Source organism: Heteronotia binoei, chromosome 3 (assembly GCF_032191835.1).
Source record: "Heteronotia binoei isolate CCM8104 ecotype False Entrance Well chromosome 3, APGP_CSIRO_Hbin_v1, whole genome shotgun sequence".
Classification (NCBI taxonomy): Eukaryota; Metazoa; Chordata; class Lepidosauria; order Squamata; family Gekkonidae; genus Heteronotia; species Heteronotia binoei.
Window position 1 is genome coordinate 26,827,794 of NC_083225.1, and position 19,962 is coordinate 26,847,755.

At 52.4% G+C, this 19,962-nt stretch overlaps 1 protein-coding gene across 1 annotated transcript; it reads left to right on the forward strand.

Annotated features, from left to right (window-relative positions):
- The first annotated feature begins 5,817 nt into the window (after positions 1 to 5,817).
- On the forward strand, positions 5,818 to 6,937 carry SOX21 (SRY-box transcription factor 21). Its single transcript, XM_060235072.1, has one exon. The coding sequence runs from the start codon at positions 5,980 to 5,982 to the stop codon at positions 6,850 to 6,852; it is 873 nt and encodes a 290-aa protein (XP_060091055.1). The 5' UTR covers positions 5,818 to 5,979; the 3' UTR covers positions 6,853 to 6,937.
- The last annotated feature ends 13,025 nt before the right edge of the window (positions 6,938 to 19,962 follow it).

Consider the following 19,962-nt stretch of genomic DNA (forward strand, 5'->3'; position numbering starts at 1 on the left):
TCTATCTATCTATCTATCTATCTATCATCTGTCTGTCTGTCTGTCTATCTATCTATCTATCTATCTATCTATCTATCTATCTATCATCTGTCTGTCTGTCTGTCTATCTATCTATCTATCTATCTATCTATCATCTGTCTGTCTGTCTATCTATCTATCTATCTATCTATCTATCTATCTATCTATCTATCTATCATCTGTCTGTCTGTCTGTCTATCTATCTATCTATCTATCTATCTATCTATCTATCTATCATCTGTCTGTCTGTCTGTCTATCTATCTATCTATCTATCTATCTATCATCTGTCTGTCTGTCTATCTATCTATCTATCTATCTATCTATCTATCTATCTATCTATCTATCTATCATCTGTCTGTCTGTCTATCTATCTATCTATCTATCTATCTATCTATCTATCTATCTATCATCTGTCTGTCTGTCTGTCTGTCTGTCTATCTATCTATCTATCTATCTATCTATCTATCTATCTATCTATCATCTGTCTGTCTGTCTGTCTATCTATCTATCTATCTATCTATCTATCTATCTATCTATCTATCTATCTATCTATCTATCATCTGTCTGTCTGTCTGTCTATCTATCTATCTATCTATCTATCTATCTATCTATCTATCATCTGTCTGTCTGTCTGTCTATCTATCTATCTATCTATCTATCTATCATCTGTCTGTCTGTCTGTCTGTCTGTCTATCTATCTATCTATCTATCTATCTATCTATCTATCTATCTATCTATCTATCATCTGTCTGTCTGTCTGTCTATCTATCTATCTATCTATCTATCATCTGTCTGTCTGTCTGTCTGTCTGTCTATCTATCTATCTATCTATCTATCTATCTATCTATCTATCATCTGTCTGTCTGTCTGTCTATCTATCTATCTATCTATCTATCTATCTATCTATCTATCTATCTATCTATCTATCTATCATCTGTCTGTCTGTCTGTCTATCTATCTATCTATCTATCTATCTATCTATCTATCATCTGTCTGTCTGTCTGTCTATCTATCTATCTATCTATCTATCTATCATCTGTCTGTCTGTCTGTCTGTCTGTCTATCTATCTATCTATCTATCTATCTATCTATCTATCTATCTATCATCTGTCTGTCTGTCTGTCTATCTATCTATCTATCTATCTATCATCTGTCTGTCTGTCTGTCTGTCTGTCTATCTATCTATCTATCTATCTATCTATCTATCATCTGTCTGTCTGTCTGTCTATCTATCTATCTATCTATCTATCTATCTATCTATCTATCTATCTATCTATCTATCTATCATCTGTCTGTCTGTCTGTCTATCTATCTATCTATCTATCTATCTATCTATCTATCTATCATCTGTCTGTCTGTCTGTCTATCTATCTATCTATCTATCTATCTATCATCTGTCTGTCTGTCTGTCTGTCTGTCTATCTATCTATCTATCTATCTATCTATCTATCTATCTATCTATCTATCTATCATCTGTCTGTCTGTCTGTCTGTCTGTCTATCTATCTATCTATCTATCTATCTATCTATCTATCTATCTATCTATCTATCATCTGTCTGTCTGTCTGTCTATCTATCTATCTATCTATCTATCATCTGTCTGTCTGTCTGTCTGTCTATCTATCTATCTATCTATCTATCTATCATCTGTCTGTCTATCTATCTATCTATCTATCTATCATCTGTCTGTCTGTCTATCTATCTATCTATCTATCATCTGTCTGTCTGTCTATCTATCTATCTATCTATCTATCTGTCTGTCTGTCTATCTATCTATCTATCTATCTATCATCTGTCTGTCTGTCTGTCTATCTATCTATCTATCTATCTATCTATCATCTGTCTGTCTGTCTGTCTATCTATCTATCTATCTATCTATCTATCTATCTATCATCTGTCTGTCTGTCTGTCTATCTATCTATCTATCTATCTATCTATCTATCTATCTATCATCTGTCTGTCTATCTATCTATCTATCTATCTATCATCTGTCTGTCTATCTATCTATCTATCTATCTATCATCTGTCTGTCTATCTATCTATCTATCTATCATCTGTCTGTCTATCTATCTATCTATCTATCATCTGTCTGTCTATCTATCTATCTATCTATCATCTGTCTGTCTGTCTATCTATCTATCTATCTATCTATCTATCTATCTATCTATCTATCTATCTATCATCTGTCTGTCTGTCTGTCTGTCTGTCTATCTATCTATCTATCTATCTATCTATCTATCTATCTATCTATCATCTGTCTGTCTGTCTGTCTATCTATCTATCTATCTATCTATCTATCTATCTATCTATCTATCTATCTATCTATCTATCTATCTATCTATCATCTGTCTGTCTGTCTGTCTGTCTGTCTATCTATCTATCTATCTATCTATCTATCTATCTATCTATCTATCTATCTATCTATCGTCTGTCTGTCTTACTTTGGAGTAAGAGTGCAAGGGAGCCGGCTTGTGGGCGGGATTTCCACAGCTAAACACGGCAGTCCTGCGGGGGTTAAAAGCCATCCCTCCACCCCTACCTGCGTGGTCCGCATCCCATCCTTCCCTTCAACAAACTCCAGAGCTGTAGGAGTCGTTGCTAAGAGCTGGAGGTGGGGAGTTTGGGGTTCCTCTCAAGAGACGGGCCATTTCACACAAGTTGGGGGATACACTTCCCCACGTGCTTTAGCAGCTGTTTGCAAGTAGAGCTTCCTGTTTGGGGCTGCGGTGGCACACACGACAACGATGCACTTTCGATGCACCAGCTCTCTGAGCTGACCATTCCATGCGTCTCTAGACAATCTTTTGAGGGACAGACAGGAGTGAACCGAGATGGAAGGTCTAGCGCGGAATTGGCCTGGATTGTGAATTGACAGCATCCGGCTGGAGAGTGCGCTGGAAGTGGATTGAGCGTGCATCATTTACTGTGTGTATGTGAGTGTGTGTGTGTGTATGTGTGACAGCAGCCTACCCAGAGGGAAAATCCAGCTGCAAAAGCACAGTGAAAGCGCCTGCAAAATTAAACCAGTCGGATTTGTCCCATCTGTTGGTGTCCACCACGCAAAAGGGGGCGAGCAGCAGAAAGAATGACTTTCTTTTTCTTTTTCTTTCTCTCTCTTTCTCTCTCTATCTTTCTGTCTCTCTCTTTCTTCTCTCTCTCTTTCTCTCTCTTTTTCTTCTCTCTCTCTCTTTCTCCCTCCCTCCCTCCTTTTCCCTCCAGGAAATCCTCAGCTTGCGCCCCCGGAATGGGCCATTCCTCGTCTCTCCCCTCCCCCACCCTCAGCCCTGGCTGCCGGCCTTCATCTGGGTGGGTACCTCAGGCCTCCTCTCTCCGTCCCTTGCGGCTCAACCCCGGGAAGAGCGCGCCCCCCGCCGCCCTCGCAAGCGCCAGGGGTTGTTGAGATTCCTGGGTTCCTCTGCATGGTTTGGACGGGCCACCCGGGCCTTGGGATGTACCCCAGCATGGGCCGGCGGAAGCAGGGGAAGCACTGGAGAGAGGGGCTGCGATCACACACAAGAATGTACTTTTTCAATCCACTTCCAATGCACTTTCCCACTGGATTTTGCTGTGTGAACCAGTGTTCCCTCTCAGCTGAGTGAGCGTGAGCTAGCTCACAGTTTTTTAGCCTCTGGCTCGCACCTTTTTGCCTTAGCTCAGGAAGCATAACCCCAGAGCACACTCATTGATGCTGTAGCCAAATCGCTCGCTCGCAACTCTACTGCCAGGAGCTCAGGAAGTAGAATTTCTGCTGGCAAGACTCCACAGCTTAGACGCCACACGTTGGTGTGAACTGGCCAAATACAGTTGGGAAGTGCATGGAAAGTGGACTGAACGTGCCTTTTAGCCTGTGTGCTTGCAGCCAGGGAGAGGCGCTCCCGTCGGAAGTTTCTTGGGGGGAGATTCAAGAGGGGGGAAAACCCCACAGATTTTTTTTGGGGGGTGGGGGGTGGGAAGAGATGAGCCTGCCTCGGTGGGAAATCCCAGCAGCTGGACCTGGGATACAGCCTCTGGCATCTTCTTGCATGTGAGCAGAGAGGCCCAGATCCGTGCCTGGAGAGCGCTTCTGACCACAATTTTTTAGCCTCCGACTCACATCTTTTTGTCTTCGCTCAGGAAGGATGGCCCCCAGAGCACACTCATTTATACCGGAGCTCACAACTTTAAGGATAGCGGCTCACGAAGTAGAATTTTTGCTCACAAGACTCTGCAGCTTGGAGGAGGAGGAGAAAAAGAAGAAGAATTGCAGATTTATACCCTGCCCTTCTCTCTGAATCAGAGACTCAGAGTGGCTCACAATCTCCTATATCTTCTCTCCCCCCCCCATAACAGACACACTGTGAGATGGGTGAGGCTGAGAGGACAACTCCTGTGATAGCTATGGCTGACCCAAGGCCATTCCAGCAGCTGCAAGTGGAGGAGTGGGGAATCAAACCCCATTCTCCCAGATATGAGAAGAGAAGAAGACTGCAGATTTATACCCCGCGCTTCCTTCTGAGTCAGAGACTCAGAGCGGCTTACAATCTCCTTTATCTTCTCCCCCCACAGCAGACACCCTGGGAGGTGGGTGGGTCTGAGAGGGCTCTCACAGCAGCTGCCCTTTCAAGGACAACCTCTGCCAGAGCTATGGCTGACCCAAGGCCATTCCAGCAGCTGCAAGTGGAGGAGTGGGGAATCAAACCCGGTTCTCCCAGATAAGCGTCCAGGCACTTAACCACTACACCAAACTGGCTCTCCCCCAAACTGACAAGGGAGCCTTGCTTCTGACTACATCGCAGCGCTAAAGTCACCGGGAGGGGGGAGAACCAGGCCGCCTGGGCCGCTCTGCAAGCCGGGACCCTTTCCCCCCCTCGCCGGCTCCCTCGCCGGTCGAGCGCAGCCGGCCCGGGATGCTCTGGCTAGAATCCCAGCACTGCGCCTGCGCGGCGGAGAGCGCCTCTCTTCCCCGCCCTCCGAGCGCCGCGGCGTCATGAATGGGAGAGCGGCGGCGCGCGCGCTTTTCCTCAATGGGCGCGAGGGGCGGGGCCGAGGTTCCCGGGCGGCTCCTCCTTCTGCTGCTGCTCCAGCCCCCCGCGGCAAGCTCGGGCCGCGCGCCATATAGGCAGCCTAATGCCTGGGCAGGCAGACGGCGCGCGGGGCTGGCGCGCGAGGAGAAAGAGCGAGAGTGCCGCTGCTGTCGCCCGGGCCTCTGGAGCAACCACGTCGGGGGAGCTCCTCCGCCTCCTCCCGCCGCTACTCCGCCGCCGCTTCCCGGCCCCCCGAGCTCGGCCCGCTGCAGACGCCGCCGGAGGAGGAGCAGGAGGGGGAAAGGGACAGGGAAAGGTGGAGGCCCGCCGCCGCTGCCCGAGCCTGAAAGTTGCAGCCGCTTCTTCGCGGGCAGCGACGGCCACCGCGTCCTCGTCGTCGCCCGCCCCGTCCGGGCGTGCTCGGCTTTGCCCCGGAAGAGCGGCCAGGTTAGGAGCCCGCCACATGACCCCGGGAGGATGGCCGTCGAGGCCGCGGCTGGCCCCGGCTCCACCTAGGCTGCGGGGACTATAGATCCAGGGCGGTAGATCCGGGTCCCGGGACGCTCCGCAGAAGGGACGCCGCCGTCTGACCTGCCTCGCTTTTGCTGGTTCGTCCCGTCGGTTTATTCTCCCCTTTCTGGGCTTCTACGGTGATGCGGCGGCCGGGGAGAGGCGGCGGCTGCTTCCCTCTGGCCCCCTGGGTCGGGCGAGGCTCCGACTAGAGCCGCAGAAGATTCCACCCCCCGTCGACCCGGAGCTTGCGTGAAGCGCCTCGACGGCTTTCCCGGTGGCCGGCCCTTGGAGCCAGGCGGCGTCTGGGGAACTGCTGGCCTCCCGAGCCTGGCCGCTTTGGGCTCCGTCGGGAGCGGAGGAGGAGCGCCGCCGCGGGGCCACCATTGATTTCCTGCGGGTGGCCCGCAGCGACGGGCTGGGCGCAGCCGCCGCCGCCGTCGCGGGCATGGCCAAGCCGGTGGACCACGTCAAGCGGCCGATGAACGCCTTCATGGTGTGGTCGCGGGCGCAGCGGCGCAAGATGGCCCAGGAGAACCCCAAGATGCACAACTCGGAGATCTCCAAGCGCCTGGGCGCCGAGTGGAAGCTCCTCTCCGAGGCCGAGAAGCGGCCTTTCATCGACGAGGCCAAGCGGCTGCGCGCCATGCACATGAAAGAGCACCCCGACTACAAGTACCGGCCCCGACGGAAGCCCAAGACCCTCCTCAAGAAGGACAAGTTCGCCTTCCCCGTCGGCCCCTACGGCCTCCCGGACCCCGCCGACCCCCACGCCCACCCGCTGGGCGCCCACCACGCCGCCGCCCTCAAAGCCGGCGCCCTCCACGCCGCCACCCCCGAGGCTTTGCTCGCCAACCCGGAGAAAGCTGCCGCCGCTGCTGCAGCCGCCGCCGCCCGCGTCTTCTTCCCGCCGTCGGCGGCCGCCGCGGCAGCAGCAGCCGCAGCGGCCGCGGCGGGGGGTCCCTACTCCTTGCTGGATCTGGGCTCCAAGATGGCCTCGGAGATCTCCTCGGGAGGAGGGGGCGGCGGCGGCGGGGCGGGAGGGGGCTCTCCGGTAGGTCTGCCTTACGCCGCTTCCTCCCTGGTTTACCCGACGGCCGGCGGCGCCTTCCACGCAGCGGCTGCGGCGGCGGCCGCGGCGGCGGGCGGGGGTCACACTCACTCGCACCCCTCGCCCGGCAACCCGGGCTACATGATCCCCTGCAACTGCAGCGCCTGGCCCAGCCCGGGCCTCCAGCCTCCCTTGGCCTACATCCTCCTGCCCGGCATGGGCAAGCCCCAGCTGGACCCCTACCCCGCGGCCTACGCGGCGGCCCTATGACCCCCAGCGCCGCCCTTGGGACTCCCCTTCCGGGGGGGCTCCGGGGGCAGCCGCCGCTTCCCACCGCTGGGACTCTAGACGGCTCCGGAGCCTGCCCCGCTGACCGTCCCGTCGGAGCCTCGGCGCAGCCCCTCTTCGCCCTGTTGCCTGGACCCGGGACCGGGGCTCTGGGACCGGCGCTCCCCTCCGTCGGGGGGCTCTGCTGCTGGAGAGAGACTAAGAGAAGGGGCGCGCGGTCCAACAGTCCATCCATCCCCGGCTCCGAGCAGACCCGTCGGCTTCCCTCCCTGCCCTAGAGAGGCGCTTTCCCGAGTTCCAGGAGATTATTGCGGCTTCTCTCTGGGCCCCGATCCGCCGCAGCTCTGTTCCTGGAACAGCTAGGAGGAGGAGAGAGAGACCCGGCCTTTCCAGTTTGGCGTCTTCAAAGAACAAGCCGCCCGGGATCCTCCAGAGTAAGGCGGTGCCTCCTCTAAGAAGCGAGGGAGGGCGTGGGAAAGCAAAAACCGACGGGGGGGTCTCTGGCCCGGCTGCTCCCAAACCCAGAGAAATTCCGAGGAGGGTCTCCCGTCGGAAGAGAAGAACCACCGACCGCCTGCATCGTTTCGCCCGCCCGCCCCGTCTCACCTAAAGATTGTAAATGTGTGTGTACAGTCCCCCCGGAAACTTTAGGTGTTAAGACCGCTGTGTATCTGCATCCTTTTTTCCTTTGGGTCTGGGATCCCTGTAAGCAGGGGACTTGCTTCCAAGCAACCGGCGTTCTAGGGGTCGTGGGGATGCTGCGTGTTTTGTTTTGTTTTGTTGGAAGAGTAAATTTCCCGCAAATTTAAAACAAACAAACAAACAAACGCGGATCCTTTTAGGGATCGCAATTTGATTTAGAGTTTAATTTAATTTTCTTTTTTTAAAAAAAAATCAGACTTCTTGTCTGAGGGATAATTCTGTATTTATTCTCACGGAGGGGTGCCCCCCCCCCAAAAAAAACCTCCGCTGCCTTGCGAGAGAAGACAGGAATTCCGCCTACGGAGCTCAGCCGTCATTTACAAGCCCCCCGGATTTTGGGCTGGGGGGGGGGGGCTTTTAAAAAAAGAAAACCGCATCAACGATTCCGTTGCAGAGAAACTATGACCGAGGGGGCGGGCGAGAAATTCCTTTGGGAAAGAAGCCAAGCCTCGCTGGATTGACATATGTCATTCTGTATATTTGGATGAATGTTTGTGAAACCAGTTACCTAACCTGTATTTAGTTTTGAGGGTTTTTCTTTTCTTTTCCCTTGCTGTAATATAAGATTTTGGAGAAGAGAGAGAGAGAGAAAACAAAGTTTTTAAGTATTGGTTTTAACCTTTGACGTGTATAAAGCGAGTTTGCCGGTGTGCTCTAATTTAAAAAGGAAAAAAAAAACAATTAGACGTCTAAGCCTATATCTGTACAATTTAGAAGCCGAAGACCTTTACTGCTCTGTTCGTTTTGGGAACAAAGAGTTTAAATAAAAAGCCTGGAAAGGGGGGGGGGGAGAGAGAGAGAGAGAGAGAGAAAGAGAGAGAATTCCTCTATTTCTTGTCGAGTTACTTAAACGATGTTAATCTCCGCGGGCCTTACCTGCGCGGCCCAGGTGAAGTGAAAGCGATCCCCTAAAGGCCGCCTTTGTTTCCCTCCTGAATACGCCGGAGAGGAAATCTAAAACAGGCCTTTGTGTGAAGCCGGATTTATCTCGCTGGGGATCGTGAATGGGACAGACATTTTTTTTTAAAACAAAACAAAACAAAACAACCCCCCTCCCCCCCCCCAAAAGTAGTTCTATTATCATTCGAGGGGGGGTGGGGGGAGAGACTGCGATCACACACACGAAAGGATGCACTTTCGATTCACTTTCAATACACTTTCCAACGGGATTTCACTGTGCGAAGTGGCAAAATCCGGTCGAAAAGTGCACTGAAAGTGAATGGGAAATGCATCATTTAGTGCGCGTGATCGCAGCCAGGAAGAGAAGGAAAGGACATCCCTGGGGTCGCTGAAGGCGCAGGGGATTCTGAACCGCCTTTGCAGGAGGAGAGAAAGTGCTTTGGCCGCTCTGCGCTGCGCCGGATCCCAAGAACCCCCCTCTCTCTGGCTCTCCCTCCCTCTCTGTGTGTGTGTCTGCGATCAGATATTTTAAATAATGCACTTTCAATCCACTTTCAATGCACTTTCCATCTGGGTTTTGCCAGATCACACAGGAAAATCCAGTTGAAAAGTGCGTTGGGAGGGGATTGAAAGTGCGTCATTTAAAGTCTCTGATCGCAGCCTCTCTCTCGCTGCTTCGGAGCTGGCTGTTTCTCTGGTCCTGCGACCTGCGTTGACACACCGGAGGGTCACGCCCCCCCTCTTTCCTGGAAGTTGGGTCTTGCGCCGTTTCAATGGAAGGGGTGGGGGCAATGTTCCCTCTAAGCGGAGCTAGTGTGAGCTAGCTCACAGTGTTTTAGCCTCAGGCTAATACATTTTTGTCGCGGCTCAGGAAAAACGGCCCCAGAGCAAAGCCACGCGTACAGGAGCTCGCAGCTTTCAGGCCAGTAGCTCGCGAAGTAGAATTTTTGCTCGTAAGACCCCGCAGCTTCGAGGGCGCGTCGGTGGGTGGGAGAAATCTGTGGGCGCGGACCAGATAGAATGAAGCGCTTGAGAAGTCCCCGGGGGTGGGGAGAGAGCGGGAACTTCGGGCCACTCGTTCCATAGGCGGGGAGCGCTTCGTTCCCGGGCGCTTGGGGGTGGTTAGAGGCCGCCGCCGCCTCTCCAGCCAAACTCTCCCGGGTGGCTCCAAGGAAGCCCAACACGGGGTGGGCTCCGAGCAGGCTCTGCGCGCTTACTGGGGAATAAATCCCATCGACGAGGCGGGGGATGCTGCCCCGAGGCCCGGCTGGCTTCCAGAAGGGCTTGGTTTTTGGCTGGATCGCGAACTGAAAATGTGTTGATTTGCTGGAAGGGAAGGGAAGGAAGGAGCAGTTCCACGCACGCGGAGTAATGCGCGTTCTGCAACTGAATTTGACTGCGTGAAAAATCAAAAGCGACTTGCCAAATGGTCTCCAAAGTGCATTGGAAGTGGACAGATTGCATTATCAGCATGTGCGAAGGCACTAAGAGGAAGGGAGGAAGGAAGGAGGGAGGGAGGGAGGGAAGAAGGAGCACTTCCACGCACGCGGAGTAATGCACTTTCAATCCACTTTCAGAGCACTTTGCAACTGAATTTGACTGTGTGAAAAATTAAAGGCCACTTGCAAATGATCGCTAAAGTGCCCTGGAAGTGGACAAATTGCATTAGCAGTACCTGGGAAGGAAGGAAGGAAGGAAGGAAGGAAGGAAGGAAGGAAGGAAGGAAGGAAGTCTTTAGAGTTCCTTGCAAGATCAACCTTGGTTCCCCTGGAGGTGTCGGCTGACCGTTCATCTCCCGGACTCTTCCCCACCCCTCCCGGAGACTCTGTCGTCAGTCCCAGCCCCTTTCTTCTTCCTCCCACTCCCCTTTGACATTTCCCAGCTCCTGGGAAGGAAGGAAGGAAGGAAGGAAGGAAGGAAGGAAGGAAGGAAGGAAGGAAGGAAGGAAGGAAGGAAGGAAGGAAGGAAGGAAGGAAGGAAGTAAGTCCCCGGCTCAGGTCAAAGGTCTGACTCCGAAGCGAGCGCGCCTCGCCTTGCTGTCGGGATCCTAGACGGGTGTCTCTTGGAAGTCTGTCTGTCGAATGGAAGGAAGGGCTCCCCTGGGGTGCCTCGCCTTCTGGGCCATCCGAAGGCAAGAGGCTTGGGCGGATGTCTCGGGGTGGGGGCGCTGGAGGGAGATAACCGTCGGGGGGCGTCGATGGGCGAAAGGTCGCTGCCTTTGGTCGACCCCTGCCGGTTCTCCCCGGTCCCTCCTTCCCCGGCCTCTCTGTAAGCTTAGAGCCAGGCGGGCAGCCGCGTTGGTCTGAAGCAGCAGAACAAAGCAGGAGCCAAGTGTCACCTTTAAGCCCAACAAACCTAAAACGAAATAAAAGCTAATTGGTCTGAAAGGCGCCGCTGGACTCCTGCTTCGTTCTCCGCGAGCTTCTCCGCGAACGCCATCGGGTGGGAAGCGATTAGGCAACCCTAATTTGAACCGTCCGGGGGTAATTAGCCCGGATACGGTTAATTAGATCCTTTCAGCTTTGGCCATCGAACCCCCGCCCCCCTCTTTTATTTCCCAACAGGGAACTTCCCGCTGCTCTCTCCCCCCACCCTTCCCAGCGCCCTAAATCTTCCCTCGTCTCCTCTGTGCTCCGCTCGACGTCGGCGGAGAAATCTGTCGAAGGCAATATGCTCAGGCTAGGCTAGGGAGTGTGGTGAGCAAAAATTCTCCTTCGTGAGCCACTGGCGTTCAAGGGTCGAGCTGCTGCATAGATGGGTTGGCTCTGGGGCCGTTTTTCCTGAGCTAAGACAAAATTATGTGAGCCGGAAGGTAAAAAACAAACAAACCTGTGAGAGCCAGTTTGGTGTAGTGGTTAAGTGCGTGGACTTTTATCTTGGAGAACCGGGTTCGATTCCCCGCTCCTTCACTTGCAGCTGCTGGAATGGCCTTGGGTCAGCCATAGCTTGCGTAGGAGTTGTCCTTGAAAGGGCAGCTCTCTCAGCCCCACCCACCTCACAGGGTGTCTGTTGTGGGGGAAGGAGATAAAGGAGGTTGTGACCGCTCTGAGACTCGGAGATTCAGGGTATAAGGCGGGATATAAATCCAATATCACCATCATCATCTTCTTCTTCCGTCCGCTCCCCGGAGCTGGCCCCGACCAAAGGACCAGGGAGGTCGCCGCAGAGTTTGCCAGCCTTGGATTTCCGCAAGGTCCCTGATGGAGCTGAGAAGCTCCGCGGAAGGAGCGTCGGGGTCGGGGGTGAAGGATTTCTTCCGCCCCTGAGGTCCCCCGGACGTTCCTTCAGGCTCAGGGAACAGCCCCCGTTTCTCTTTTAACCCACCCGCAGAAATGGCTGCGGGTTCCAGCTGAGTCCGGCTGTGGTTTTGCAAGGCCCTCGGGGCAGGGAGCGGCCTGCCCGCCTTTGGCTTTTTGCAAGAGCCGAATCCCCCCCCCCCGCTGAAACCGGAAGGAACTTGGCTCCGGGCTGGGTCAAAGAGCAAAGCTGGGCCCTTTTCATCCGCCCAGGACCTGGGGGTGGAATGAGGGAGACGTGGGTGTCCCGACCAGCTTAGTTAGTGTGAGTAAGTTCACAATTTTTTAGCCTCCGGCTCACACGTTTTTGTCTTAGCTCAGGAAACGATGACCCCAGAACAAGCGAATGTGTGCAGTAGCTCACAACTTGAATGCCAGGAGCTCACAACTTAGAATTTTTGCTTACAAGAGTCCACAGCTTAGGGAGTATTGGCCCTAACATGTAACCAAGTATTTCAGCAAACAGATGGATAGCACTTCTGCTCCGGCGGCCCTCTGGCTGGCAAGGCGGTCCTGATGTGTGTGTGTGTTAGAGAGTTGTATTTCCTCGGGTAATATTTCTTTTCCCCTCCGGGCCTGGACGACCAGGCGGTGAGTCTCCAGCTCAAGCGAACCATCCCATAAAAAGGAGCCCCGAAAACTTCTGAAAAGAACGCGGAGGAGCCGAGCACCCACCGAACGTCCAGGCGCTGAACATTCCACGGTGGAATCTTGAGACGCTGAAGATTCCATCATGGAACTTTCAGCGCCTCAAGATTCCAAGTGGGTCGCTCGACGCGGGGGAGGGGAGGAAATCACCCCAGATGGGTCCGACGGACCCCGAGCGATGCGGGTTCCGCTTGCCCCCCAGATTAGCCCTGACCCCCCCCCCCCCTTTTCCAGCTCCTCGCGGTCCAGCGAGGGCTTTAGAAACTTTCCTAATCTCTTTCTGCCCCCGTCCCTCCCTCCTTCCCTTTCGCCTTTCTCCTCCGGGGCCGACCTCGCTCAAAGGTCACCCCCTTTTCCTTTTCAAAGACTTGATATTATTAATTCGCTGACAATCCTCCTTCACCCCCCCCCCCCCACCAAAAATCTCCTTTTCCCCTCCCTCTCCTTCTCTCTCTCTCTTTGGCAAAGGAAATGAAGGACGAAGGGGGGAGGAGAGGATGGTGAAAAAGCTCTCTCTCGCCCTCTCTCCCTCTCCCCCCCCCCTCCAGTGGGAGCCCGTTTAGGCCGTCGAGGGTTTCTTTTTCTTTTTTTCTTTTTGTGGTCGAACAAAATCTGGGGTTGGGAGGTTTTTGTGCGGCCCTTGTTTGTTGAAGTGGAGCGGCGAGAAAGCGGCGCCTTTCTCCCCTTTGTGCGCAAAGCAATCAGCGGTATTTGGGGAACGGCTCGCATTGTGCGCTCCTTCTGGGGCCATTGTGCGAGGCTCCCTTTTCACCGCGCTGCCGCTTCTCCTCGGCTGGCTGCTTGCCTTTCTTTCCCCCCCTTCTTCTTCTCCTTCTTCTTCAGGGCTGCTTTTCCCCTTTCTCTCTCTCCCCCCCCCTCCCCTCCTTCTCCTCCTTGTGGGTTCTCTCTCTCCCCCCCTCCCTTCTCCAGCCCGTCCAGCTGGCCAGACTGAATAGCGGCGCAATTGTGTCCACGCTTTGTCCCGCTCCCGGCCCTTCAAGTAGCCCCTTTGAATAGACTCAGTTGACACTGCGTGACAGAGAAACAACATAATAAAAAATACATGAGCCCCCTGAATGGGAACAGGCGCATAAATAAATAAAATGGGTGACCAAAACGGGATAAACTGAATGACAAAACGGTGAAAGGGGGAACAAAAAGATATTTAACACGCCAGATTAGCATTAGAATGCCATCGACAAGGGCGAACAATTGATGAATAGGGTTACCGGCCAAGAAAGAAAGAAACTAAATGCCCTTTGAATAGACGGGGGCTATTTTTTTCTTCCTTTTCCTTTTTTCCTTTTTGGCAAGGGCACTGAATAGATAGGCTTCTGTGCAAGGCGGAATGAGGGCGGGGGGAAGCTAAAGACGAAGCTATACATAACTGGAGGGTGCATGCATGCATGTGTGTGTGTATATGTGTACACACATATATGTATGTATACACAAACACACACACATGCATTGTATATACGTACATTATATATGTGTGCATTAATTTTATATATACACGCAGGCATGCATTATTTATACACAAACGCACATATATGCACACATATGCATTGTATATACGTGCATTATTTTATATATACTCAGAGAAATGCATTATTTATACACACATACACAATGTATATACATATATGTGTGTGTGTGTATATGTGTGTGTGTGTATACACACATGTACATGCATACATAAATACACACTGTATGCATGTACATTGCATGTATATGTGCGTGCGTGCTTTGTAGGCGCGCGCGCGCACACACACATGTTCTTTACACAGGCGCATATATCTCGCCCACACACATTTAGTATGTAACTCCAGCAAGTCGTGAAATTATCATAGAGATTTCCTAGGCATTACGTCATGCAACCCCCAGCAAGCCCAAGGAATGGCTAGAAGACTCTGGCAGAGCGGGGGTGGGTGGGTGGCGGGGGCGAGTTCTGGGTCCAGCAGGGGTCTGGGCTGCAAGGGCCTTTGGCTTTGCCCGGGACGTCTCAGTCTCGAGCCAGGAAGCCGCAGACAGCCGTGGGCAGAATCCCTCCGCAGCCCAACTGGACCCTTTTCTCCAGGCAGGCGTAAAGTGCTCGGCCTCTGCGTCGCGGGCTTCCCCTTCCTGCCTGTCACTGGGGCATCTCTCTCCCTCCCTCCCCCGATGGGCCCGGGCCCGGGATTGCAGAGAGCCGCGCTCGACTGGAGAGCCGGACCCGGGAGGGCAGGGAAACGAAGCGCCGCCTCGGAGCCAGCGGACTCGCTCTGTTCCTCTTTAAGGGGGGTGGCGGGGAGAGACCAAGTGCAAAGGGCCTTCCGGGGGGTGGCCTGGCTGCAGAGCTGGCAGAGAAAGGGCGTCCAAAATCAGAAAGGAAAGGCGCTGCGGAGAACTGAGGGGGGAGGGGCTCCGAAAAGTGCGCGGAGTTTGCAGGGGGGGGGGGGCGGGAGGGGAGAGAGAGGGAAACACTCTGGGGCCCAGCCGGGCAGTTTCAGGGCAGGCTGGGAAAGAAGCTCCAAAAAGGCCTACTAGGAGCATCACTGGGCGGAGGGAGGGAGGGAGGGAGGGAGGGAGGGAAGGAAGGAAGGAAGGAAGGAAGGAAGGAAGGAAGGAAGGAAGGAAGGAAGGAAGGAAGGAGCAACGGAGGAGAGAGGGAGGGAAGGAGGGAGGGAAGGAAGGAAGCAAGGAAGGAAGGAGGGAAGGAAGGAAGGAGAGAGGGAGGGAGGAAGCAAGCAAGGGAGGAGAGAGGGAGGGAGAAAATGAGGGAGGGAGGAGAGAGGGAGGGAGGAAGCAAGGGAGGAGAGAGGGACGGAGGAAAGGAGGGAGGAAGGAAGGAGGGAGGGAGGGAGAAAGCAAGGGAGGAGAGAGGGAGGAAGGGAGGGAGGAAGCATGGAAGGAGGGAGGGAAGGAAGCAAGGAAGGAGGGAGAGAGAGGGAGGGAGGAAGCAAGGGAGGAGAAAGGGAGGGAGGAAGGAGAGAGGGAGGGAGGAAAGGAAGGAGGAAGGAAGGAAGCACGGAGGGAGGAGAGAGGGAGGGACGGAGGAAGGAGAGAGGGAGGGAGGAAGCAAGGAAGGTAGGTCGGTCGGTCCTGGCCTTCTCTCCCCCCGCCCCCCCCCATGGTGATGATGCTCTGGTCCCTCTCCGGGTTGGGAGACAAGGGACGTTGGTCTTGGGAAAAGCCTGCAGTCCAAATTCCCTGTGGCCAAAACTTCCTTCCAAAGTTGCGCCGGTAAAGCAAACATTTAGCTTCTAATGCCTTTCTGGTTTCCGCACCAAATCATCTTTATCTTCATCATCATCATCTTCTTCTTCTTCCTCCTTCATCAACAAGTGTGCGCTTGTAGGCGTCCAGGTGTAAAGCAAAGAGCGTTTTCTGTTTCCATCTCCTACAGGTAAGGACGGAGCTTTCTTTGACCTTGACCCTGAAGGCCCGTCGAGGTTTCCCGCGGGGCTTTTCTCCCCGCAGAACTTCGACAATGGAAATCGTCCCCCCCGCCCCCGCACAGATCCCAGGAGATTCCCCTTTAAAAGCAGGGATCAGGCCAGCCGGTTTCTGCCAAACTTCCGACACGGAGGCATTTCAGGGGGTCTTCCATATCGACCTTTGGGCCTCTTATTTTGCAGTCTCCTACAGGCGATGAAATCTCTAGGGCCGTCGCAATCCTAAAACACATTCGGAAACCAAATCTGGTGGGATGGAGTGGGGTTGAATTCCGAGCAAGCCTGCGCAGGATCCAGCTTGTATATGGGCCGGCGTTTCCAATCCCAGCGACGTCGAAACGCGCTCGAGATTCGCTTAAAGAACCCCCTTTCCCTTCTCCTACTCGCGTTTTGTCCTTGTTGGGCTATTCCCTTTAAATCAGAGGCGACGAGTTTGCGTGGAGCCAAAGACCATGGCTTATCAAAAGCAATAACTTGCATCAGGAAAAGATACTTGTAAAAAGGAACAAACATTGCATTCTGCATGTTGCATCGACGTCCTAACTGCTGCATGGTTAGTTTGTAGCTCTTTGTTGGGCTGCTTCTCCTTCCCAGAGAGCATTGAGACCGGGAAAAGGACAATTCAACTTGCAACTTGAGAGCCAGTTTGGTGTAGTGGTTAAGTGCTCGGCCTCTTATCTGGGAGAACCCGGTTTGATTCCCCACTCCTCCACTTGCAGCTGCTGGAACGGCCTTGAGTCAGCCACAGCTCTCCTAGGACTTCTCCTTGAAAGGGCAACTTCTTGGGAGAGCCCTCTCAGCCTCACCCACCTCACAGGGTTTCTGTTGTGGGGGGAGAAGATAGGAGGTTGTAAGCCGCTCTGAGTCTCTGATTCAGAGAGAAGGGCGGGGTATAAATCTGCAGTCTTCTTCTTCTTCATACAAAAATCAAAGCTTCTCACACACATAAGGTGCTGGCTGACCAATACAGTGTTTACAATTTTCCCGGGGCTTAGAAGAGGCAGTTCCTAATTGGATTTTAAGTTACAATACATCACACCCGTCTTTGCTGGTAAACAACAACAGCTAAACTCGATAATATCTGAACTGTGCATAGCTTGCTTTCCAGCAGTCCTTTATGTCACTTTCGCCTGTGCAAACCGTCTTTGCATTCCTGGCTGCGATTCTCGGGTCTTTCGCAAACACAGCTCTGCCTTTCCTTTCCCTTCAAGGGAAAAAAAAATTGCACAAAACGGAGAATCCCCCCCCCCCCCCCCCCCGACAAACAAATACTCTCCGGCAGTTTTCTAATTCCTCCCTTTCGACTCTTTCCGCTCGGAAGAGAAAGGAATCCGGCGTTGTCAGGGAGCCTTTCGAAGAATCTCCAGCCATCGGCTCTGCAGTTTTGTGTACAAAAAACTCACAGATCCCCCAAAAAGGCAGGAGCGGGGAAGTTGTCTTGAGATCAGGGGTGGCCAAACTTGCTTCATGTAAGAGCCGCATCGAATAAATATAAGAGGTCTGGGAGCTGCAAGGCGTGAACGTCGAATGATTGACAGCTGCAAGACGGAAGGAAGGAGGAGAGGTGGAAAGAAAGCAACTTTAACTTTAGATGCATTCCGCGCCAGCTGGCTCGGCTTGGAGAAGAGATTTAAAAAGAGAATGGGGTGGGGGCCGGGAGAGCCACACAAATGTGTGTGAAAGAGTCTGGCCACTCCTGCTTCAGGTGGCTTAGGAGGCGACCCATTTGATTCAGATCTCATTTCCACCCACATTTCTGGGGACTTTTTAGGTGAGTGAAAGGATTGAGGCAGGCATTGGAAACACCTCCTGGCCTCCCCCCCCCCCCGCCTCAATTGCTTTGCATGTGCTTATTATCATATTAGCAGAGGCGTCGAAGACACATGGCCTATTACTCATCTCTGTGGCTCTAGGCGAGGAATTCTCCTATTGAAATCCACCCGTCGAACCAGATTTCTGATGGGAAATGACAGCGGGGCAGCTCTTGAAGCACTTCTCCCGGAAAGGCATTGCTGGCGTGCCAATCCCCTTTCCCTCCCCCACCAGCTTTGAGCGAGAAAAAAAGTCATTAGGCCTTCCCACCTCCCGACCTGGAATTGGGCAGAGAAGGCGAAAGGACAGAGAGGATGGCTCTGAACCAGGACCGGATCGACTTGTTTTTTAAGGGGGGGGGGGGAATAAAAAATGGTGTCCCCTTATGGGCCCTTCTATCATGATCCCCTAGACGAGCCAGTTTGGTGTAGTGGTTAAGTGTGCGGACTCTTATCTGGGAGAACCGGGTTTGATTCCCCACTCCTCCACTTGCATCTGCTGGAATGGCCTTGGGTCAGCCATAGCTCTGGCAGAGGTTGTCCTTGAAAGGAGAGCTTCTGTGAGAGCCCTCCCCAGCCCCACCCACCTCACAGGGTGACTGTTGTGGGGGAGGAAGGTAAAGGAGATTGTGAGCCGCTCTGAGACTCTTCGGAGTGGAGGGCGGGATATAAATCCAATATCTTCTTCTTCTTCTAGAATACAATGGACTCCATGCCCAGTTTGGTGCCCCCCCCCCACTGTCAGCGCCTGGGCAAGCACCCCCTTCTGCCCCCCCCCCAAGATATAGCCTTGCTCTGAACCTCTCGGGAGTAGGGTTGCCAATCCCCAGGTGAGAAAAAAAAATCAAAGGTACATAACCCACTGTGAAAACCAGCTTCTATTATTAAATTATACAAGGTCAACAAAAAATAAACACAAATTCCACCATCATAGATGACAAAACAACCATAACTTTTAGTCCTTAATAGAAAAGGAAGCAATAGCACAAAGAGTCTTTCTTTTCATCCTACCGTAAAACTTCCCATGCAGCCAATAATCCAAGTTTCCAAGGACGAGGTCGTACTGAACCCTTGTGAGCTTCTTCAAGCTGAAGGTGTTCCTTCCAATATGCTGGCTGTTTGGCCTAACGCTTAAGAGAAATTGCGAAGAGGATTGTTGCAGCTTGAAGAAGCTCACGAAACAAGGGTTCAGTACGACCTCGTCCTTGGAAACTTGGACTATTGGCTGCATCTTTGTACAGACATTAAACATCTGGAGTACTATACCAGGACTGCATGGAATAAGATGGGAAGTTTTACCATAGGATGAAAAGAAAGACTCTTGGTGCTATCGCTTCCTTTTCTATTAAGGACTAAAAGTTATGGTTGTTTTGTCATTTATGATGGTGGAATTTGTGTTTATTTTTGTTGACCTTGTATAATTTAATAAGAGAAGCTGGTTTTCACGGTGAGTTATGTATCTTTGATTTTTTTTGTCCTTTTGCCGTGTTACTCTCTGTGTGTTGTATAATCCCCCCCAGGTGAGGGCAGGGGATCCCCTGGATTGGAGGCCCTCCCCTTCCTTCAGGGTCATCAGAAAGGAGGGAGGAGAGGGACATGTCTGCTGGGAACTCTGTTATTCCCTATAGAGACTTATTCCCATAGGAAATAATGGAGAATTGATCTGCGGGTATTTGGGGCTCTGGGAGGGGGCTGTTTTTTGAGGTAGAGGTATCAGATTTGCAGCACAGCATCCAGTGTCTCTCCCCGAAATGCCCCCCAAGTTTCAAAAAGATTGGTCCAATTCTATGAGCCCTCGAAGCAAGTGCCCCTATCCTTCCTTATTTCCAATGGAGGGAAGGCATTGAAAAGATGTGCAGTCCCTTTTATATGTGATTGCCGGAACTCCCTTTGGAGTTCAATTATGCTTGTCACACCCTTGCTCCTGGCTCCACCCCCAAAGTCCCCAGATATTTCTTGAATTGGACTTGGCAACCCTACTCAGGACAGGAAGATAAAACAGGGTGGTTCCTTCCCATGCGGTGGATACTGTTTACTCCATCTGAAAAGCAACTGGGGAACAGGTTTCTGAGTCGCTTGTTCCAAAAGTCGCTCAGCGCAGGGGTGGCCAGACTTTAAACTGGGACCAGTTTCACACTAGACCTTTAATCCTGGTTTAGTCCTGTCCCCAAACTGACATTCCACACTAGAATCAGAGAAACCAACTCTCTGGCTCTATAATTCTCTGATTTTAGTGTAGAATGTCAGCTTGGGGACATGGCTAAACCAGGATTAAAGGTCTAGTGTGAAACTGGTCTGGCT